This window comes from Trichosurus vulpecula, chromosome 4 (genome assembly GCF_011100635.1).
Source record: "Trichosurus vulpecula isolate mTriVul1 chromosome 4, mTriVul1.pri, whole genome shotgun sequence".
NCBI classification, from domain to species: Eukaryota; Metazoa; Chordata; class Mammalia; order Diprotodontia; family Phalangeridae; genus Trichosurus; species Trichosurus vulpecula.
The window spans coordinates 196,780,995-196,801,656 of NC_050576.1; the positions used below are offsets into that span (position 1 = coordinate 196,780,995).

Below are 20,662 nucleotides of genomic sequence, written 5' to 3' on the forward strand. Positions count from 1 at the left end.
GACTATATTATTCCCCTGATCAACAAACTCCAATCAGTCTTTACCATCTTTAGGATCAGATACAAACTCTTGTTTGGCTTTTTAAAGTCCTTCCCAACCTCACCCCCAACCTACCTTTCCAGCCTTGATATAAGATGCAAATGTCTAGAAACTTAATTCCACCACATTACATCATACACCTGCTCAGGACATTTGATATGCTCCTTAAAGGAAACTCTGGGAGGGCCCTTTCTACCAACGAGGCCTGAACACTAGTTTCCATAGCAGTATTGATTGAGAAGTTAGAAAAAGAATATCTGATGGGAGCAGATTGAGACCTGAGGTGAGCTGCCCTTTATACTGAGATAATAATGAGTTTACCTCTGTCTGAGGCCATACAGGATGAGGCGTTGCAGGGGAAAAAGCATTCTGTAGTCCAGCTAGACTGGTCCTTTTGCTCAAGGTCATAGGGCTAATAAGTAGAAGAAGCAGGGCTTGAAAGCATGTTTGACAACACCAAGTCCAGTACGGCTATGAAATTAACTTACACCTGCACCTTTAGAAGTGATGTGACTGATCTTAGAACCCATACCTGCTTCCTGTCTCTCAGGAGGGAGTTCAGGTAGTAGTAGATTCCTTGGGCTGCTAGGTGGTACAGTGGATAGAGCACCTGGAGTGGAGTCAGGAAGACTCCTCTTTGTGAGTTCAAATCCAGCCTCAGATGCTTACTAGCTGTGGGACCCTGGGCAAGTCACTTTACCCTGTTTGCTTCAGTTTCCTCATCTGTAAAGTGAGTTGGAGAAGAAAATGGAAAACCACTCCAGTATCTCTGCCAAGAAAACCCCTAATGGGGTCAACAAAGAGTTGGACCTCACTGAAATGACCTAACAACAGCAAAAAGTCTATTCCTTACTCTCCTTCCAAAGGACATTCGGTTCTGGACCCTTAACACTTGTCATCACTCAACAAGCTCTCCTGCTTTTGCTGATATGATTGTCTCTGTCGTTTATCTCCCAGTCGTGAGCTAAGTAGTCTTTCCATTTGATTTTTGGCAGAATCTACATTCATGACCCTTTTAATGTTTATTTTGAACTTTCTGGCAGATGAGGCAAATCTGTGTGGGATGACTAACATGTTTAACAACAGAATTGGAGTCCAAGAGACTCAACTAGCTAGAATGTTCTACAACTGAGGAAATTTAAGAGTGGTAAACGTACTGAATTTCAAAATGTAAACTACACAGATACTGGAAACAAGAGGCATGCCTAGGAAAAACACGTGAGAAAGAGTTGCGGGGGGGGGGGGGGGGCGGTGGTTAATGGCCTGAAAAATCAATGAGTCACAAGCATGACTTGGAAGGCAAGGTTAAACTACATTAAAAGAAAAACCGTGCAGGTGACAGTCCAATTGTACAATGTGCCCTGTGTCTGGAGTGATGGGTGCAGTTCTGGTCACCAAATTTTATATGGACATTGACAAGATTGCAGCATAACCAGAGCAGACCAACTAGGGGACTGGAAATCATCTCAAGGAGCATTTTTGTAAACCTTAGAGTGATAGAAAAAAAAAGAAACTGAGAATATTTAGCCTGAAGGAAAGGAAATTCAGTGGCAGGATTGGTGCATGGGAAGACAACATAATTACAGCCCAAGTATTGGAAAGGCTGTCTTAGGGAAGAAAGATTAGATTTGTTTTTCTTGAACTCAGAAAGTAGAAATTAAAAGCAATGAGTAGAAGTTACAGAGACAAATTTCAGCTTCAGCAGAAGGAAAATAGAGCAATTTAGTGCTAACTGATTTAGAGCTGTCCCAGAGTAGGAATAAGGTGCCTGGGGAAGAAGCAGCTTCCTTGTCACTCACTGAAAGTCTTCAAGTGGAAGCTGAATGACCACTTGGTGGGAATGTTTGTGGAAGAGATTCCTGTTCAGATATGAGTTGGACTAAATGACTTCCTTTGTCCCTTTCTGTCTGCGAAATTCTGTGATAATTCCCATCTCTGCAATTTCTTGCACTCAAACTCTTATGACCTTGTTTTAAAAAGCAGCTAGGTGTCGTAGCAAACTTTAGTCAAGGTCTGAATTTGGGTCCTGCCTTATATATTTACTGTATTATATATGTTATAACATACATTAGGGCAGCTAGGTGGTTTAATGCATAGAGCACCGGGGCCTGGTGTCAGAAAGACCTGAGTTCAAATGCAGCCTCAGATACTTAGTAGCTGTGTGACCCTGGGCAAGTCACTTCAGCCTGTTTAACTCTGTTTCCTCATCTGTAAAATGAGCTAGAGAAGGTAATGGCAAACCACTCCAGTTTCTTTAGCAAGAAAACCCCAAAAGGGGTCACAAAGAGTCAGACACAACTGAAAACTGATTAAAACAGTAACATCTTAGGTTAGCTGTATGACCCTGGCCAAGTCATCTTAACCTCTCAGCCTGTTTCCTCACCTCCTTGATAAGATTGTTATGAGGATCAAATGAGATCATATATGTCATATGCTTTCCACATGTTAAAACACCACGTAAATGTTGGTTATCATAATCACTTTATGCATTGTTCTGATCCCCAAATCCTGAAAGCTGAAATTCTCCTCCTGGACCACAAGCTTTTCCACTTCTCTCTCTCATTCGCATTCTTTTACTTGGGTCCCTCATCCTTCCCCATTTATTCAACTCCGTCTTGGCCTTAGTTTTTTGTGTATCCACTAGGCCTTATGACTGCTTTTTCTTCCATCCTCGAATGCCTTGTTTACTTGGGCCTTCCAACTCTGTCACCTGTCCTGCTATTGAATTGCCAGATGCTATGAAAGGAAATGACAACATATTACCTACCTATCCTCAACTGGGCCCTCACCACTGCATGGTAATTATTTTATTTATTTCTCTTTTATAGACTCCCTATACTATTCTCTACAACAGTTGGTTCACATTTTCTTTTTCCTCCGTAAAGGCGGAAATTGGGAGATTCCATCCCATTCCCATTACTTTTGACAGATTTTCTGAGGAAATTAAGGCTAACTGATGTCATCTATCTCAACTTCCCTTGACTCTTTTTTTTTTTGGAAGGGGGAAGAGGGCAATTGGGGTTAAATGACTTGCCTAAGGTTACACAGCTAGTAAGAGGTCAAATTTGAACTCAGGTCTTCCAGAGTCCAGGGCCAGCGTTCCATTCACTGTACCACCTAGCTGCCCCTTCCCTTGCCTCTTTTAAGACTCTTAATAGTCACCTGTATTCTTTCCTCCTGGGAAGGATTGGTTATCTTCCTCCTCCTAGATGAAGCTTCCACCTGTATAGTTGGTTCTAATTCCTTCCTGTCTTTTTTATGACCTTGCTTCCTGAATTATCTGCTCTCTTATACATCTTCAATCTCTCCTTCATGATTTATTTTTTCTAGTAAAGGGGTTCCTGATTTGGGATCCATGGATACGTTTCAGAGGATCCGTGAACTCAGATAAGGAAAAAACATTATTTTTATTTTCACTAACCAATAACTAAAATTTAGCTCTTCTTTTTTAAATAATATTTTATTTTCCCCCATTATATGTAAAAACAATTTTTAACATTCATTTTTTTAAATTTTGAGTTCTAAGTTCTCTTTCATCCTCTTTTCCCCTCCTGAGATGGTAAGCAATCTGATATAGGTTATATATGTGCAATCATACAAAACATTAAAATTTAGTTTTTCTTTCAATTATATAAAAACATTATTCTAAAAAGGAGTCCATAGGCTTCACCAGACTATCAAAGGGGTCCATGAAATAAAGGTTAAGAACCACTGCTTTAGTAGAAGTGTGTTTAGGTTTCTTCCATCTTAAAACACACACAGAGGCAAACTTTTACTTAATCTTGCCATCTCCTTGGGAAATTTTCTTCCTCTTTAATGTCAATCTTCTGGAATGAATCTTTTAAACTTTCTGCTTCTTTTCCCCCATCATTCTTCTCAATCAATTATAAAGAATTTATTAAGACCTTGGCCAAGTCACAAGTTCTATTTGCCTCAGTTTCTCCATCTGTAAAGCCAGGGGTTTGAAATATCTGACAGTTAACATCCCTTCAAGCTCTAAAGTGATGCAAGATAAATAAACAACAAATTTTAAAAAAAGAATTCATTAATCACCCAGAGTGTATCAGGTTTTCTGTTAGGCTCTGTGAATACACAATATAAAAAGTGGGACAGTCCCAACCCTAAAGGAGCTTACATTTAAACAGGGCATAACCTCATACAATCTAGCTTCCTTCCCTACCATTTACACAGGTGATATGATTCTCTTTCTTGATCAAAATAGAAGGGCCACATTGGATAAATTCAATGGTCTTTTCTCAGCCTTCTTCCTTCTCCTCCTCCTCCTCCTGGACTGCTCTGTAGCATCTGATACTGAAACTTTCCTCTCTATAGCATTGTTCTCCTCTCACCTCTGATTCCTGCTTTCACTCTTTAAAAATTCATTTCCCACAAGGTTGTGTCTTCAGACTTTTTCCCTTCTCATGTCTTTACTCCCACTCCCTTGGAGTTTAAATACAGCTTATATTCAGATGCCTCCCAGCTCTCTTTTTACATCCCTAATATCTCTCCAGAGCTCCAGTTATATATTTCTTTCTTTCTTTTATTGTTCTTTTTTTTTGAGGGGGGAGGCAGGGCAATTGGGGTTAAGTGACTTGCCCAAGGTCACACAGCTAGTAAATGTATCAGGTGTCTGAGGCTGGATTTAAATTCAGGTCCTCCTGACTCCAGGGCCGGTGCTCTACTCCCTGTGCCACCTAGCTGCCCCTCATTGTCTATTTCTAACTGCTTATTTGACATTTCTAATTAGATATCATGAGCCCAGACTCATCTTGTCCAAAACTAAAATTTACCACCTTACTGAACTCTTCTCTATAATATATGTATTTCTGTTGATAACGAAAGCACAGAAATGTGTTAGAGTTTGCAAAGCACTCCATGTCTATTTTCTCATCTGGTTGTCATAACAGCTCCATAAGATAGATGTTATTCTTAGCCTCATTTTACAGAAAAGGAGCTGTTAAGTGACTTGCCCAGGGTCACATAGTATCTGAGGCAGGATTTGAACTCAGATCTTCCTGGTACCAAATCCATTGCGCCACCTTATTCTTCCCAGATATTCAGACTCATAACCTTTGAGTTAACTTTGACTAAGCTTTATTCCTCACCTTTCATCAATGGCAAAATCCTTTAGTCTACCATCTCTCTCAAATCTTTCTTTCTCTCAACTTGCCCACCAACCACCTAAGTTCAGTCTTTCATTTCTTCCCACCTAGACTATTAATAACTTCCTAACTGGTTTCTCTCCTAGATCTTTAATCTATTTATCCTTTTCAACACTTCCTGAGTCCTTTTGCTATCACATCACCGTTCTATTAAAAAATCTTCAGTGTCTCTCCATTGGTCACCTAATAAAGTATAAATTCTTTATTCTGGCATTTAAGACCCACAAAATTCTGCTCCAATACTTTACTAGTCTTATCCAACTATTTCCATTCACATTTTACATCCCAGTGTAACTGGATCTCCCCACCCCACCCCCATCTCCTTTTATTCTGTTATTCTGTCCTCTATATGTGGAAATGATTCTCCCCCAATCTCAATCTCTTGAAGGCCTTTCCTTCTTTCAAGGCCTAACTCAGGTGCCACCTTCTCCATGGAGTTTAACCTCACCCTGCAACTCCCACTGAATGTGAGCCTTTCCTGCTCACATTTCTCCTAGCGCTTCACAAGGGCATCTCCTTTACTTTCACTTTAATATTCCTTGTATCCTAACTGTTTTCATATCCTGATCTCTCTCCTCCCCTTCCCTTTATATCATGGGATCATGGCTTTCGAGCTATAAGGTACATCTAACACAACTACCTCATTTTACGGATGAAGAAACTCAGGCCTAGGGAGGGAAAATGATTTACCCCAGATCACAGACTACTAAGTGTGCAGAGGTGGATATTGTAAGCTCCTTGACAGGAGGGTTTGTGTCATATTTATTTTCATACTTCTAAATTTCCCCAAGATAAAAACCTATTTTCTTTGCTACCTCTTCATGATAACGCATTCCTATCCAGCTCAGGCCAATCTCTTCCTAAGTCCTATCCCCATTGTACAGGGCTTCTTAAACTTTTTACACTTGTGACCCACAGTTTAAGAAATGACCCCTGCTCTATCTTAAACGAATTCTCCTTCTTCCTTCCTATCTTCCTCTCCCACTTTCTTTTAGTGCTCTCGGATATCTTGGGAAGACATTTTAACTCTTGTCCCCCTCTACAATAATGGCAGCTCCTTTTCTCATGCTTCTCCAACATACTGACTCAGAGTCCTTGTCCTCTGCTGTCCCTTCCAGGTGCTTCCTCTGTTACCACCATTTCCTGTGAAGTTCATACCATTCATCTGTCTCACCTTGCTGTATTGGCAATTAAGATGGGTTTTTAGCACTTATTCAGTCAAGTGCCCTTAAAGAGTTTGGCCTTTGTTTCCTTGATTAAATTAGGAGTCCTCGATGACCTCCTTGCCTCAAGGGAAAGCCTAGTTTACATGGATTTGAGTGACATGTTTGTGACATCAGAGGCTTTTAGACCACGTGGGTTTAAGTCAAATTTTTGTGAGGCTTTTAGGTCACGTGGGTGAGTCATATGTGTGACTCACCTTTGACCCTGAACAAGATATATAAACCCAGAGGTTGGCATTCTCCCTTGGGGCTCTGAGCCACAGAACGAGTAGCATATGACTCTGGGTCAGTCATTGTTAGGAGCTCCCCAGCTCTTGAACTCAGATGTTGATTTCTTGGTAACTATGAATTGCATTTGGTCTGTTTATAATGTATGTTTATAATTTGTTTGTATTTGCTCTGAAGTTCAGGGAGCTCATTTTTCCCCCTGAACTAAATGAATGATATTTGTATGTTGGTTTGAACTACAATTGTTAAGCCCCTAATGCTACTTTCCTTAGTAAAGCAGATCAAAAGAACCTGTGCTGGCAGCATCTTTGTTGTTGGGCTTATGTTGGTCTTCCACCCCCCAGCAGCCGCTAACTGGATTGTTGCAACACTTGTTCAGACCCTATTGCTCTAGTCTCAAGTTGACTGGCTAAGACTTTCTCCATCCTAATCCCTCCTCTTAACCTTGGGAACTTCACCTTAGAAGTCTTAGAACTTCACCTTAGGTCTCTTAGAAGACACCACTGCACACATTGGCCTCAACTTGTAGGTCCTCTATACCCACTCTCAACCACCCGTTGGATAGTAGACCTCAACATCATTCCAAAACAGGTCTACCTCTGTGATCCTGATCATAGAACCATTTTTCAAGATCTCCCTCTGCCTCACTCCTGTTTTTTTCACCTTCATCATGCCTTCTAGTTCCTCCAGCCTTCCCAGTTCTTCTAGTCCATCTTCTGTTCCGGCCATATTCTCCTCCCTATATGATTTTTGACCCCAAATAATTTGACAATATACTTCCCTGCTCCCTTAAATCCTCCCAATGTTCATACTCTTCCACTATTCAACCTTGGCTCACCATACTCCTCCTCTGATAGACTCTAAAACTGAATACTGTTAGAGGAGAACATGACACAGTGAAGTTTAGGTCCATTACAAATCCGTGTTTTCTGTTGTATGACATGCCTTTTATTCTCCCGGCTATAATACTTCCTGCAGCAATTCTTTCAATCCCCCTCCTCAAGTCCCATAAACCACCTCTAATCTGTTCTCTCTCAGCAGCTGGCCCTCTTGCTTTACTAAGAAAACTAGGCTGTTGGGAGCTCCCTTGACTCACCTATTGCACCCTCAAAACTTCTTCATTCGGTTCTCTCCTCCTTTTTTGCCGTCTCAAGAGGATGAAGTAGATGTTCTCATTAGGCAAGGCTAATGTAACATGAATGGATTGGCACTAATAATAACTCATGCTTTTGATTTCACTCCCTCCCCCCGCCAAGAAACTCCCCACTTAACGATCTGTACAGTCTTCTTCCCTGCTGCCTTTAAACAAACTCAGGTGTCCACTTCCTCCCCATTAAAGAAGCTCCACGTCATCTTGCCATTCCCTCAAGCTACTACCCTAAATCTCTCATCCTTTTCACGGCCAAACCCCTAGAAAGAATCATTTGTACGTGCTGCTTCCACTTCCTCCCCACCAACGTTAGCTCCTCCACTGTCACCTGGCTCTGTTCTTTAAACTTTTTTCTTAAAGGTTACCGCATTCTTTCAAACTGCTAAAACGGGTAACTTTTTTTTTTTTTTCCGTTTTCTTTTCCTTGGTAACCTTTCTTCACCGTTTGACACTTCCGGATACTCTCTCCCCTTGGCTTTTGGAATATTGCTCTCCGCTGAGTCTATTAGGTCTCTGACCACTCCTCCGTCTCCTTGGGCAGATCATCCATCTCCTGTCCACCCAAGACTCTCTTATCTTTTTCTTTCGGTGATTTCATCGGTTCCAATAGGTTCAGTTGATTCCCAGATCCATAAATGACGCCCAAATCTCTTTTCTAAATCCCAGTCCCACACCTCCAGTTTCCTCCTGGATGGCCAGTAATTTCAAATTCAGCAAGTCCACAAGTGCCTAGGAGTTCCCTTCCAGCTCTAGAACTATGAGTCTGTGGCCAACTAGTCCTGCCCACCCATCCACATTTCTCTATTCCTGCGGAGGCCACCCCCATCCTTGTCGAATTGAATTCACATTTCAGAATGAGGAGGACCTTAAGTTAAATGCCTACTTCAAAGGTAACAATGGCTTGTCCAAGTTTATCTAGCTAGTTAGTGCCAGTACGGACACTGGAACTCAGGTTTCCTGACTTCTGGGTACAGTATTCTTTCTTTGCTCTCTCTGTCCATTTTAATTACGGTGCCGGTCCCTGTTTAATCAGCTCAGATGCTACCTGTTCTTACACGACATGCAAATTTCTTTACTTGTTTAATTATATATAAGCAGGACATTTAAGATAAGCAAGATATGAGCTTGCAATGTAACGGAAGTGTCTCCAGTATAGTTTCATTTCACAGTTCAGATTTACAGAAACCAGCTAACAACCTTGGGTGGCGGTGCAAATATTGTTCCCTTTTATAGATGAGAATGAGTCTGACTTGCCTAGGGTCACACAGCAAAAGAGCTTTAGACCTGTGATTTGAGACCAGGTCTTGTATAGCTCAAGTCCAATGCTCCTTCTACTACGAGAATAGGAGGCTGACCTCTTAAGCTGCAAATCTCTGTCCTTTGGGGAAGGCCATATCCACGGGAGCCAAAGAATCTTGCTTTGCTTGAATTGGGCTCGAGGCTAGCTCATGAAACGTAGGCTTAAATATAGCTTGTTCCCACACAATGCAACAAGAATAGAACAAGGAGCTACAAAGCTCAACCCACACACTACCAAGAAACAACGTGGGTCAGCCCCTCCTCTTGGCTAGGCAGGAAGGTCTGCGGGACAGCAGTTGTTCAACCCCAACCCTACGTACGTACTTCCCTGACTCCACAAATCCTACTGTTAAGCTTCTCTCTGTCAAATGTTCCCTTCTATACAAAGTGAGCCTTGAAGGGGCACTTTATGCTGGTTATGAGCTCTGTCAGAATGTCTTTTGGAGGCAGGATGCTCTCCTAAGAGAGTGTGGAATGGAAGGTAAAGACAAGGCTGACTACGATGGTAGAAGACTGTGCCCCATTTGCTGACAATTCTAGAAACAAATCTATTGTATATAGTTGCCTTATGAAAGCATAATGTGTCTCAGCACAGCGACATGGCCTAAACAACTGGTGGAAGTCAATACAATGCCTGGGACAATGCCTAAGAGGTATTTAATGTGCGGACAATTTAAGGTACCAGAGCTAAGATGGATATTGAGTGCTGAGAAAGGCAGAGGGGAAGAAAGAAAGGGAACTAGGGCTGAGATGGGGTTAATAAAAGGGAACTTGCCCCAAAAGGAGGAACTAGACTGGGGGATGGGCCTCCGCAGGGAGAAGAGGACTTAAGTGTCACCAGGTATCCTTCATTTCAGGGCAATTTTAAACCTTGAAATATAACAAGAGGGAACACAACGAGTACCCTTAATCATTGCCAGCTTCCCCTCCTCACTCCATAGATATTCTTTCCATTCAGAGTCTCAGGTCCTTACATTCAAACTTTGTAGATATATCCATGTCGCATTTTGGGAAAATAAAATACTGGAACAAGAGAAAATGCATGTGGATGGTAGCTAGGGTCTTTCCACAAAATCAAATATTTACTAAATGCATAATGGAAGGAAAGTCTGTATGTATGTGGAGCGTATGATTACAAAGAATTAAAGGTGACCATATAGTTCCCTTTCTCCAAAGAGTACATTTTAAAAGGTGACAGCACCTCTGAAAAGTCTATTTTTAGGACTGTCAGCCTTCCCTTTTACCTAAACTACTAGTGATGTTGGCTTCTCCTCGCAGATGCCCCACTCTCTAATATTCCCTACATACAGCCTGCTAGCAGAACTGGCTCTTGTAGTTAGGGTCTGATGCCTCAGAGTAGTCTCCAGAATGGGCACGGTCTTAAGCTATGACGCTTTAGGTAACTGACTAAAGGAGGGTCAGGAGCAGTGCTAGCTCATCCCCTGGTAACTCACAGGAAGGGAAAGCGACATGCCAGCGTTGGCACAAGTGTGGCCCAATGAAGAACTTGGCATTACAGAGAAAGGTAAGAAAAGTGCAAGTTTAGAAGCTTTTTCTTAGTCTTTTTTTTTTTTTTGTGAGGCAATCGGGATTAAGTGACTTGCCCAGGGTCACACAGCTACAAGTGTTGAGTGTCTGAGGCCGCATTTGAACTCAGCTCCTCTTGACTCCAGGGCTGGTATTCTATCCATTGTGCCCCCTAGATCCCTATGCCTTTTCTTGTCTTGAAGAACAGATGAACACAGCCTGCCTGGCTTGGAGGGGAGCAAGAAGGCAGTGACGACAACGGATGTTGCTCCAAAGCCCCTCCTTAGAAAGGAAGCATGGCATGATGAAGTCACAGAAGACCTAGGTTCAAAATTCCCACTCTGATGTAGAATCAAGTCATTGTAACTTTTTGAATCATGATTCAAAATAGGGCAAATAAAATTAAAGGAGGGATAGCAAATGAGTAGAACCCCAGCAGTGCTTGTCTCATGAATGGTGTGAGGAAAGGGCTTAAATCACTTGCTGTTCGGTCATTTTTCAGTGTCTGACTCCTCGTGACCCCATTTGGAATTCTCTTGGCAAAGACACTGGAGTGGTTGGCCATTTCCTTCTCCAGCTCATTTTACTGCTGAGGAAACTGAGGCAAACAGGGTGAAGTGAATTGCCCAGGGTCACCCAGCTAGTGTCTGAGACCAGATGTGAACTCAGGAAAGTGAGTCTTCCTGACTCCAGGCCACCTAGCTGCCCTGTTAAATCGCTAAAGAAATATAAACTGTCAGCTCCTTATACAACCAGGAAATTATTCTACCCACCTGGTCTTTGGCACCTAAGGCTCCCCAGCTTGGGGGTGGGAGCGGTGGCTCCTACAAGGCTCAAAGTACAGCTTCCAAAATGGTTCAGTTAAATTAATGGATAAGTCTATAATGGGTTATTAGGCACAGCTATATCCATAATCCCTTGGAGTTTATCAAAGAGGACAAATGCCCTTCCCAACATATTTCTGAAAGTCACTCAGGAAATCCTGGATTGGAAATGGTTTTAACCAAAATGTCAAAGACTGTAAACATAGAACAGAAAGCATCACTGTAATCCCTGAGTTGGTAGGAAAAAAAAAGGAAAGGATGCCACACCTCATGGATTCATTGAAAATTTTAATTTATGTTGGCAACAAAACTAACAAGTAGCTGGAGAGGTTGAGTCCTAGGTTAAACCCAGAAACCATGCATGGCCTTTGGGGAAAGCACCAAGACAGGTGGCCAGTGGCTCTGAGAAGGTTTACTATTGTCAGGGAAAGGTTAGGAACCCAGGAGACCTGTAGGAAGACAACATAGGCTCTAAGGCTGAAGTGCCAGGACCCTGAGCCTTAGTAGGGGCTTGTGCCAGGCCTAGATGCCCCTGCTGTGGCGGGATGCATGGGGATGGGTTATAAAATAAGGATTTTAAAAAACAAACAAACCCTCTCCAGCTCGAAGAGAGGGAGAGATTGGGTTCCTCAATTTTTCCCTCTCCAGGGAAGATGCTGTCCCAGGGGAAAGAAAGGTAGGGGAAGGGGTTGGAAAGGGAGGGAATATAGCTCCCTTGATTAGCCCTTTGCTGGGGCACCAAAAACCAAGGAATCAGCTTCAGCCTTCAAGGCCCAAAACATTTTTCCCCTCTATTCTCTTTCCCATTCCCTCTCAGACTCAGGCAGATGTGAACTAGCCTCAGAGAGACTGTCAGATGCTTGGCTGCTTTTGACCCCTAGATACTGGTAACCACTTGTACCCTCTGGCTCTGGAGCAGGAAAGGGCAGGGTGCCCAGCCACAACCCCCTCCCCTCCACAGAAAGCAGTAAGCTCTCTCATCAGAACTGTCCTTCCTTTCCACACAATCTGTATTCAGGAGGGCATGAAAGCCCTAACCCTTAGGAATGGCCCCACACCCCCCCAAGTCTTCAGGGATTTGGGGAACAAACACAGCCTCCAGGGCATCAGAATTCCCAGTCGTCCATCTCCAGCTCATCCAGGCTTGATACTAGGCCAAAGATGCCACTGGGGTCCTGGGGTTGGCTGCCTTCAAAGTTAGTGATGGGGGTGACGGGGCGGAGCAATTCAGGCAGGGCCTCTGAGGCACGTCGCTTGATCTGGAGAAAGAAAAACATTCGGGTACTGTCCTCTTCCTGTATTTCTAAAATGCCTTAGAGCAGGAAGCCATAGGAAAAGAACAGAGGGGTCTTTAAACCAAGAAATTCTTCAAGAAAACAGCTTATATGGGAGCTATGGAAAATGAAAATTGTTTAAAATTTAAAGGTTTAAATGCTTATTGTTGAATTAATTAGGCAATTTCTCCTGCTCCTAAGGAAGATGGAAATAATACTTTAGGATGCTTCAGCTTAAAAGGTGGTAGGTGATGTCAGAACTCTGGTCAAGAGAATATAAGGAACTAAGGAAAGAGGCTACAGTACCTGCTTGAAAAAAGAATGGTTCAGTAGGGTGCTGGCACTTGGCCTAGAGAGAAGAAAAAGCAGTTACCTCAGCTGTCCCAGATAATGTACCACCCAGAACTTTGTATCCAGACTTCTTCAGGATGGTCACCCTGACAGCCTGGGGGAACACAGGCCGCTCACACCTCCTCTCCAAACCTCAAGCACAACACCAATCACTGGCCTTCTCAGACCCGCAGCAGCAAGGAGAGATGGCAACTAAAGCCTTCATATTCTCGCTTTTTAGCATGCCCGCTGCCCTTTTTTCAATCCCCACTGACTCCGGATCTTTTTTTAGGAATAAAGCACTTTAATAAGCTTCTCACCTAACACAACTCCCAAGCTAGGAGTTGAAGTCCCGGGTCTCCTAGTCTTTAAAGAGCACTACCCCAAACTCCCTACCTAGCTCCAAGCTTAACAGGCACTACCTGAGGTCAGGACTTCGTTGCAGACATTGCTCCACAAAGTGGTGGAAGTGCGGTGAGAAAGTGCGATGGTAAGGGTGTGGAGGGGAGTCCCCATTGGAGTTCCGGGTCGTGCTGGCAGCAAGACTCTCATTCAGGCCAGAGTTGGCCCCTGAACGTGAGGTATTCATGGTCAGCTCCTCAGCAGGGATGGTGGTGGTATCCAGCAGGCAGGGGACTGTCCCATTTAGCTTTTCCAGAAGCATCTGTGAAAGGCCTGTTTGATTAGTTAATTGACAAGGTGTTACATGATTTCTGCCCCACCAACATTAAAAATAGGACTCTTCAGCAGCCCCTGGGAATTGAGTTTAAGGGTCTTTCCACCCACAAAAATGCCTTAATGTACAAACAGGAACCCTTAGGAGTAAGGAAAGGGATGGGGAAGGTGGAGTTTAACTTCTTTAGAGCAATGCTTCCCGCTGGGGCTAGGCAAATGGGTTACCTCAAGGAACAGCTGGAAAGGAGGATTCTATCTTCTGTTTTCCACAGCAAGAAAGAGCTAGACCTTTATCCCATATGTAAAGGATAAAGAACCTCCGGCAATAGAACTCTCCCCCCATAGTTGGGACAGCAATAATTTCACTTCTACCCATCACAGAATTTATTCCTCCCCAGCTCCCAAAGTTCTCTAGGCAAAGGTTCAATTTGGTAGAAAAGGTCCTGTTCACAGCTCCTTGTCGTGCTTCTTCTTGAGCCAATTCTGAGGCCAGACAAGTGAAGAAAGCAAGGTCTAGGGCAGGTCAGGGATGGAGTAGCAGGCAATCTAGGCTCACCTGGGTAGCAGGCATGTCCTTAAAGGGGACGTGGCCATTGGCCAGCTCACAGGCTGTGATTCCCACACTGTAGATGTCAGATTTGGCATCATAACCCTGAAGATTCTAAGTCAGGAGAGAACAGCCACAGGTCACTCCATCTGGAGCCTTGGTCTCTGCTCTTAGGGAGGGGGATGAGGACCAGGGAAAGGAAAAGAATGCTAATCTCAAAACCAGCACCAGCTACTGAAGCGCTGCTTGCCCACATCGTCGGAGAGAGGGCTGGCTGCTGATGAGCCACTGCTCTATTTTAAAAGGAAGGAAGAAGTACTGGGCTTCTAAACTGCTTACGGGGTGGGGATCCAAATGGCAGCAAGCAATTCCCATCTCGTGAGAATGACCAATAGCTAACTCTTCCCCTAAGGCAGACCATGCATTTTTGCTAACCTCATCGAGCAGACCTTTGTGCCCAGAGGGCGATGAAAACACAGGCCAGTAAGTAAAGAAGTCATTATGTCTAACTTTGGGACTACCGGAACGTGTGGAAAATAGCCAATTAGTTATTGAGATTTCTCCCTAGTATGAAGGTTAGTCTGCCCAAGGATATTCTTTCCTTTTACCCAATCCCAATCCAGTCTGAAAGCTTTCTAGGCTCCCTTGGGAATCTAAACGTGGAATCCCCAGGGCCCAGTGTCCATACCTGCTGCAGAACCTCAGGACTGAGCCAAGGCAGGACCTTGATGCTGTACTTGGGGAAGTCATGCACAACTCGCTGCCGCTGACCGTGACTAATCATGCTGAGGCTGCTGCGGAGGCCTGAGAGGTAGACCTTGCCATCGGCTGAGATCAGGATGTGGCTGGCTTTAACACTCCTACAGGAGGTGTCATGCGGTCACATGGACAGTGGAATTCCAAGGACCCTTTCCTTACAAACCCATTAGCACAGATGTTTGCACAAGTTAGCTCCCTCCCACAAGCAAGAAGGAAAGCAGGCAGCCCCGTACATGAAGCCTCAGACAGCATCAGCCTCAGTGCACGCATAAGTCCTAGGATCCATTTACCAAGAAGTATAAGAGACAGTAGGGAGCCCAACCAAATGATCGCCATAAATAATGCACAGAACTAAGCTGTCTGGAAAAGTTAAAGTCTATTTCTTTTGTCAACCTGAAGTCACAATCCCTCAGACAAGAAGGTTATCCTTTCTTTAAAGATGGGAAAACTAGCCTACATTGCTCATTCTACCTGCTGATTTTTATACAATTTTGAGATGACACAAAGCTGGGAGGCCTGCATGTTCAACACAATAGCCAAGAAACTGAATATGACCTTGGGCTGCATTCAGAAAGGCATCATGGCCAGAACGAAGGTGTTTAGTTCCACCGTACCCCATCTATACCACCTGTCACGTAAGGGCAGGCTGAAAGAACAATACCTGGAAAGTAAAAGACTTAGAAGAACATGGTAGCTGTCATTGAGTATAAAAAGGTCATCATGTGGAAGGAGGATGTTGCCAAAAGGCAAACTTAGGCCTGGGATAAAGGATTTCCCAACCTATCAAGTCACAGGCAAGGTCAGGAGCTAAGCATTCAGGAGTTCTGATTTCTAGTTCCACTGACTTTAGTTTCCAGTTATTCCCAAGACCTTATGGCTTTTATTCTAGGAACAGAGACATCCTTATGAAAGCAGAAAACTCCCCAGGCCTAGCTCTCTCTGTACCTGTGTACATAGCCCATATGATGGATGTAGTCTAGGGCCTTTAGCACCCCTTGCAAGATGTATGCAATGGCCAACTCGTTCATGCCATCCATGAACTGTGTACAGATGAGATCCTTTGCAGAACCTGAAGAAAGACATATACATAGGAGATGGGCAATAGGTAAACGAGTGAATGCTGATTCTTAAGAATTACCAGCAACTATCATCCCATATGAGAGACTTCTTCCCACTGACCGTATGCCATGAAGGAAGTGACGACCCATAGCTCATTGTCAGCAATGAAGGTGGCTCGATATGGCACGATGTTGGGGTGGTTGAAGAGCTTAGAGACATGAAGCTCTCCCTGAAAAGAATGGTAGAGTTAGAATCAGGACCAAGCTCTAAAAGGAGCTTGGAGAGTTCCCCTCAAAACATTAGGGAATCCCTGCTCCACTGCTACAGGTGACTTCCTTGATACTTTAGAAACATGGTATTGTTTTAGTCCTAGGTATATAGACAGATAAAAGTATCAGGTGATTTAAAAGTCTGCCCAAGTGGGACTCAGCTAGTAAAATGCAGGGGCCTCAGCAAACTATCCCCCAGTCTACTAAAAGAAAATTGTTTTAACAGAGGAAAAGAGGCTCTGCAAGTTAGCCACCTTTTTAATTTGGAAGCTTAAAGTCTGGAGCAGCCTCGTGATCATTCTATCCAAGGTCCGATGCAGTCATGATGGCAAACTCTAATTTGTAACTCCCAACAGTGGGGCACAGAAATCTGCTTAGAGCAGGAGCTCTTAACCTGGGTTTCATTGACCCCCAAAAAGGTCTGTTGATAGATTTCAGGGGTCCCACGAACTTGGATGAGAAAAAAAACTAAACCATTATTTTCATTAACTTTGATTTTTTTTCTTATATGCATTTCATTTTGTGCATTTAAAAGCATTATTCTGAGGAGTCCATGGCACAAAAAATGTTAAGAGCCGCTGCACTAAAGTAATAAAAAACATATACTTTCTTTTTAAAATAGATTAAGCAGGTAGAGGTATGGTAGGGAGGAATTAAAGAAGGAAAAACACAGATTGGGTATTAGAAAAAAATTTCCTCAGCAAACTTTCTCAAACTGTGAGGGTGAGGTCCCTTCCTCAAAAGCATCTATGTAAGTCTTATCACTGTGAGATTCAAAATCAGACCAAACTAATTGCCAAAAAGACTCCAGGGATCAGACTGTCATGGTCTATGGAACACGGGCTAGCAGAAACCAGAGTTTGTGCTAGAGAAAAATCACCAGTCACCTAGAACAAATGAAGTTTAGTTCCAAAGAACCATATTGGGTCCTGCTCCTGCTTCCTCTTCCATTCTAAGACACACCAATGGGCGATGAGTTAGTAATCTAGTGAGCTGCCAAATGCCCCCTCTGGTGGATGCTAATTTAGATAGAATACAGAAAAGGGATGAATTGAACTTTAAAAATAAAAATAAATTTATTTAAGCCAGATTATATTCCCACTACTACCCATGACAACAGTGGGGGGTCAAAGAGAAACAGGGGCCACTAAGCCATACATAAATAGCCCTACAGAATGCATAATGACTTAGTTTTTAAATGAAATATTATCTGTGTTTTCTTTTATTTTTTCTTATTTTGTTAAACATTCTCTAATTATGTTTTAGTCTGGTTTGGGCCATGCTCCTGAATGTTGTGGACTGCATTTTGAAGTCTCTGCAGCACAACAAAGCAACTGAAAAGAAGGGGAGTTCGTTCAGCTGGTTTAATGCTAATTTGCTACCTACCACTTTCCCTCTTGGGGTCTGTCTTTATCAGGTTAATGAGAAGGTAAGTATTTGCTTAAATCATTCGGCTAATTTATCATAAACCAACATAAAACAGACTAGTATATTTGGGACAAAAGGAACTCCTACCACTTTGGACTTTCCCTACTCTTCAGACCCAGAAGACATCAGAAAGCAGAAATCAGAGGAGATGCCCAGGGAGTCTTAGCTGCACAAAGTCAACAGCAGTTGGGAAGCTTTCCCAGGGCACAAAATGTCCCAGATTGACCAGTGATGGCTACTACAGCCACTCAGCAGTCTGGTGCTTTTCCAATCTGCCTTAATTTCCTGTCACCCCTTCTCAGAGGACTATTTTCTGGAGGCTTACTAGGATGAAAAGTATGTTCAAAAATGTTCTAGCCTTAAAGAACCTTAAGGGACATCTCCCATGTCCTTAAGCGGGGTTCTATTACCTCATTTCTCCCTCTTAGAATCTCTGATTCTTTTAGATTCAGCTGTAGAATCACCTTCTGCATGACATCTCTCTTCTGATCTCCAAAGCTGCTAGTCTTCCCACCCTCGCCCATGCCCATATTATGCATTTTCAGGGTATGTAGCTGTATTTCTACATTTTCTCTGATAGAAAGTAATTTCCTTGAGGGCAAGAACTGTTTCACTTTTGTCTTTCTATCCCTAGCTTCCAGTAAAGTGCCTGGCACATAGTAAGTATATCTAATAAATGCCTTCTTGATTACCTGTAGGAATGTCACCATTTCATTGGTACAGGCCTCTAGGTTAATCCTCCGTATTGTGACATGCTCTCCTGTTGGTTTGTATCTGGCTAAGTTCACTGTCATCAACTCCTCAAACCCTTTGCCTATAGGAAAAGCAGAAATCCCCAGAACAGAGTCAAGAGTAACAACAGCTTCCATCATTTTTATAAAAAGATAAAGGTATCTAAGACACTAAATAATATGCTCCATGGAAGGTACAGGACAAGATAGAAACTTCATTTTCTAAAGGTCTCATACAACATACAAAATAGTCCAAAGAGGGAGGCCACTGGAATACTTGGATATATTGGTATATAATTTCAATGCATATTCATTAAACATTAAATGAGCCATCAATAACCAACTGTGCACCACGGACTTTGATGGCTGGCCAACCGGCCCTGGAGCATACTCCAACTGCAGGTGCTAAAACAGGTACAGCAGTTGCTTGAAATATGACATCTCTTGTCCTAGAAAAAGGGAGACACCTCTGGACTCTTGAGCACCATTACCTATGATTGTGAGCAGTTCATAACACCTGCCCTCTGGCAGAAAACTACTCATGGTGTCCTGTTTAGGAGAGGATGCTATCGACTCTGAACTTGATTCATTGGTCTAGAGAAGAAGGAGAAAAAAAAAGTCAAAACACAGAATAGGGAAAGGTTTCTAGTGGGGATGTGGTAATTAAAACCAATGATGAGAAAGTGGTACATAAGCCAATGTGGTAAACCTGACACAAAGATAAAGGAAGACTATTTTACTATTGGGGTCATATGAAGGGAAAGAGCAACTGCTGACTTGATGATATATAAATACCAGCTTAACATATTAACTGGCATTGATATCAGAGCAAATGACTTTTAGAGATAATTACTCCTCACTCTGACCCAAAGGAGGTTTCAGTGATGGGTGACAAGGACTAGTTTCATTTAAATTTGGTTTATTTGACCTTCCCTTCACGACTCTGATAATTCTACCTACAGAAGGGGTCTCCCAAGAAGGGCACATTTATACAGGAAGCTGAGCCTTCTTCCTGTACTATAATCTTGTTTTTCAGGTCCTCCCCTATTCCACATACAACCCAAATGGTAGACCATCCCTCTCAACCCAGAGGGTATTTATTTAGAATTCTCTGAACACTTCTAAGTAAGAAATCAACTGTAGCACCAACTTAAATAAGGGGAAGAAAACAGTAATTTTTTTCTGCCACAATTCTCTACAGCAGAAGCAACCTGTTCCCTGCTCATACTCAAAATTAGGTTAAAACTCAGCTGTTTAGGATGTGGGACTCACACATAAGGTAACAAGGGCCTTAAGATCCTAAAATAAAGTTACCCAGGAATGCCTGAATGTGGAAAATGTAGACAGGTGGGAAGAAGTATAAACAAGTGGGAGGAATCCAGCATATTGGATCTGGTTTTCTTCTCCAAAACCTTTATCTGTTAATATGGCATGTATAATTGCTTAAACTATGAAAATCTGGAGGATAAGAGGGTTGTTTCTATCCCTTTCTCATGGGTATCACTTAATTAAAATGGAAAGCACATGAGCAGGGATAATCTCAACCCTTTTATTTCATATTCTTCCTCACATACACTATCCATCATCACCACCACCTACTACTACTACTGCTACTACCACTACTACTACCACTCTCCCCCCATCCCAAGATCATAGAAGTGGGGCTAGAACGGACATCTAGTCTAAACATTTCATTTTACACATGATGAAATTAAGGACCAGGGAGGTTAAGTGACTTGCCCAAGATAGAATGGGAATTTGACTTCTGGTTCTATGACTCCAAGTTCAGTGCTTTTCCCACTGCACCTCTGATGAATCTATGATCTCAATGGGGGTACTCTCTCTAAACATCAAGATTGCAACTCATCCTGTCTGAGTCTTATCTATATCCTCCCACAGATGCTTCATAGTGTGTCCACCCAATGTGCTGGGGGTGCGGAGGTTGACTGCTTTTGGATCTCATGATAGTATAGGGGAACCAATGAAGATCACAGGTTGTCCATTGGTTACCTTCTGCTCTTCCTATATAAACTAGCCCATTTCCCTCTGTAGTCAGACTTTTCTGATTATATTCTAAATGCCACTGTCCTGCACAATTCTTTGATAGTAATATACTAATACCTAATCATACCTACGTT

At 42.9% G+C, this 20,662-nt stretch overlaps 1 protein-coding gene across 5 annotated transcripts in view; it reads right to left on the reverse strand.

Annotated features, from left to right (window-relative positions):
* Positions 1 to 11,723: 11,723 nt before the first annotated feature.
* Positions 11,724 to 20,662, reverse strand: part of STRADA (STE20 related adaptor alpha) — a 33,357-nt gene continuing 24,418 nt past the window's right edge. For all 5 annotated transcript variants that reach the window (XM_036756831.1, XM_036756829.1, XM_036756828.1 and 2 more), the window contains 9 exons: positions 19,016 to 19,118; positions 18,486 to 18,607; positions 16,217 to 16,325; positions 15,983 to 16,106; positions 14,967 to 15,138; positions 14,288 to 14,392; positions 13,479 to 13,720; positions 13,033 to 13,075; positions 11,724 to 12,711 (listed from right to left, as the gene is read on the reverse strand). In XM_036756831.1, the coding sequence (XP_036612726.1) occupies positions 12,559 to 12,711; positions 13,033 to 13,075; positions 13,479 to 13,720; positions 14,288 to 14,392; positions 14,967 to 15,138; positions 15,983 to 16,106; positions 16,217 to 16,325; positions 18,486 to 18,607; positions 19,016 to 19,067 (1,122 nt within the window). In that variant the 5' untranslated portion in view covers positions 19,068 to 19,118 and the 3' untranslated portion in view covers positions 11,724 to 12,558. The remainder of the gene's footprint in view (positions 12,712 to 13,032; positions 13,076 to 13,478; positions 13,721 to 14,287; positions 14,393 to 14,966; positions 15,139 to 15,982; positions 16,107 to 16,216; positions 16,326 to 18,485; positions 18,608 to 19,015; positions 19,119 to 20,662) is intronic.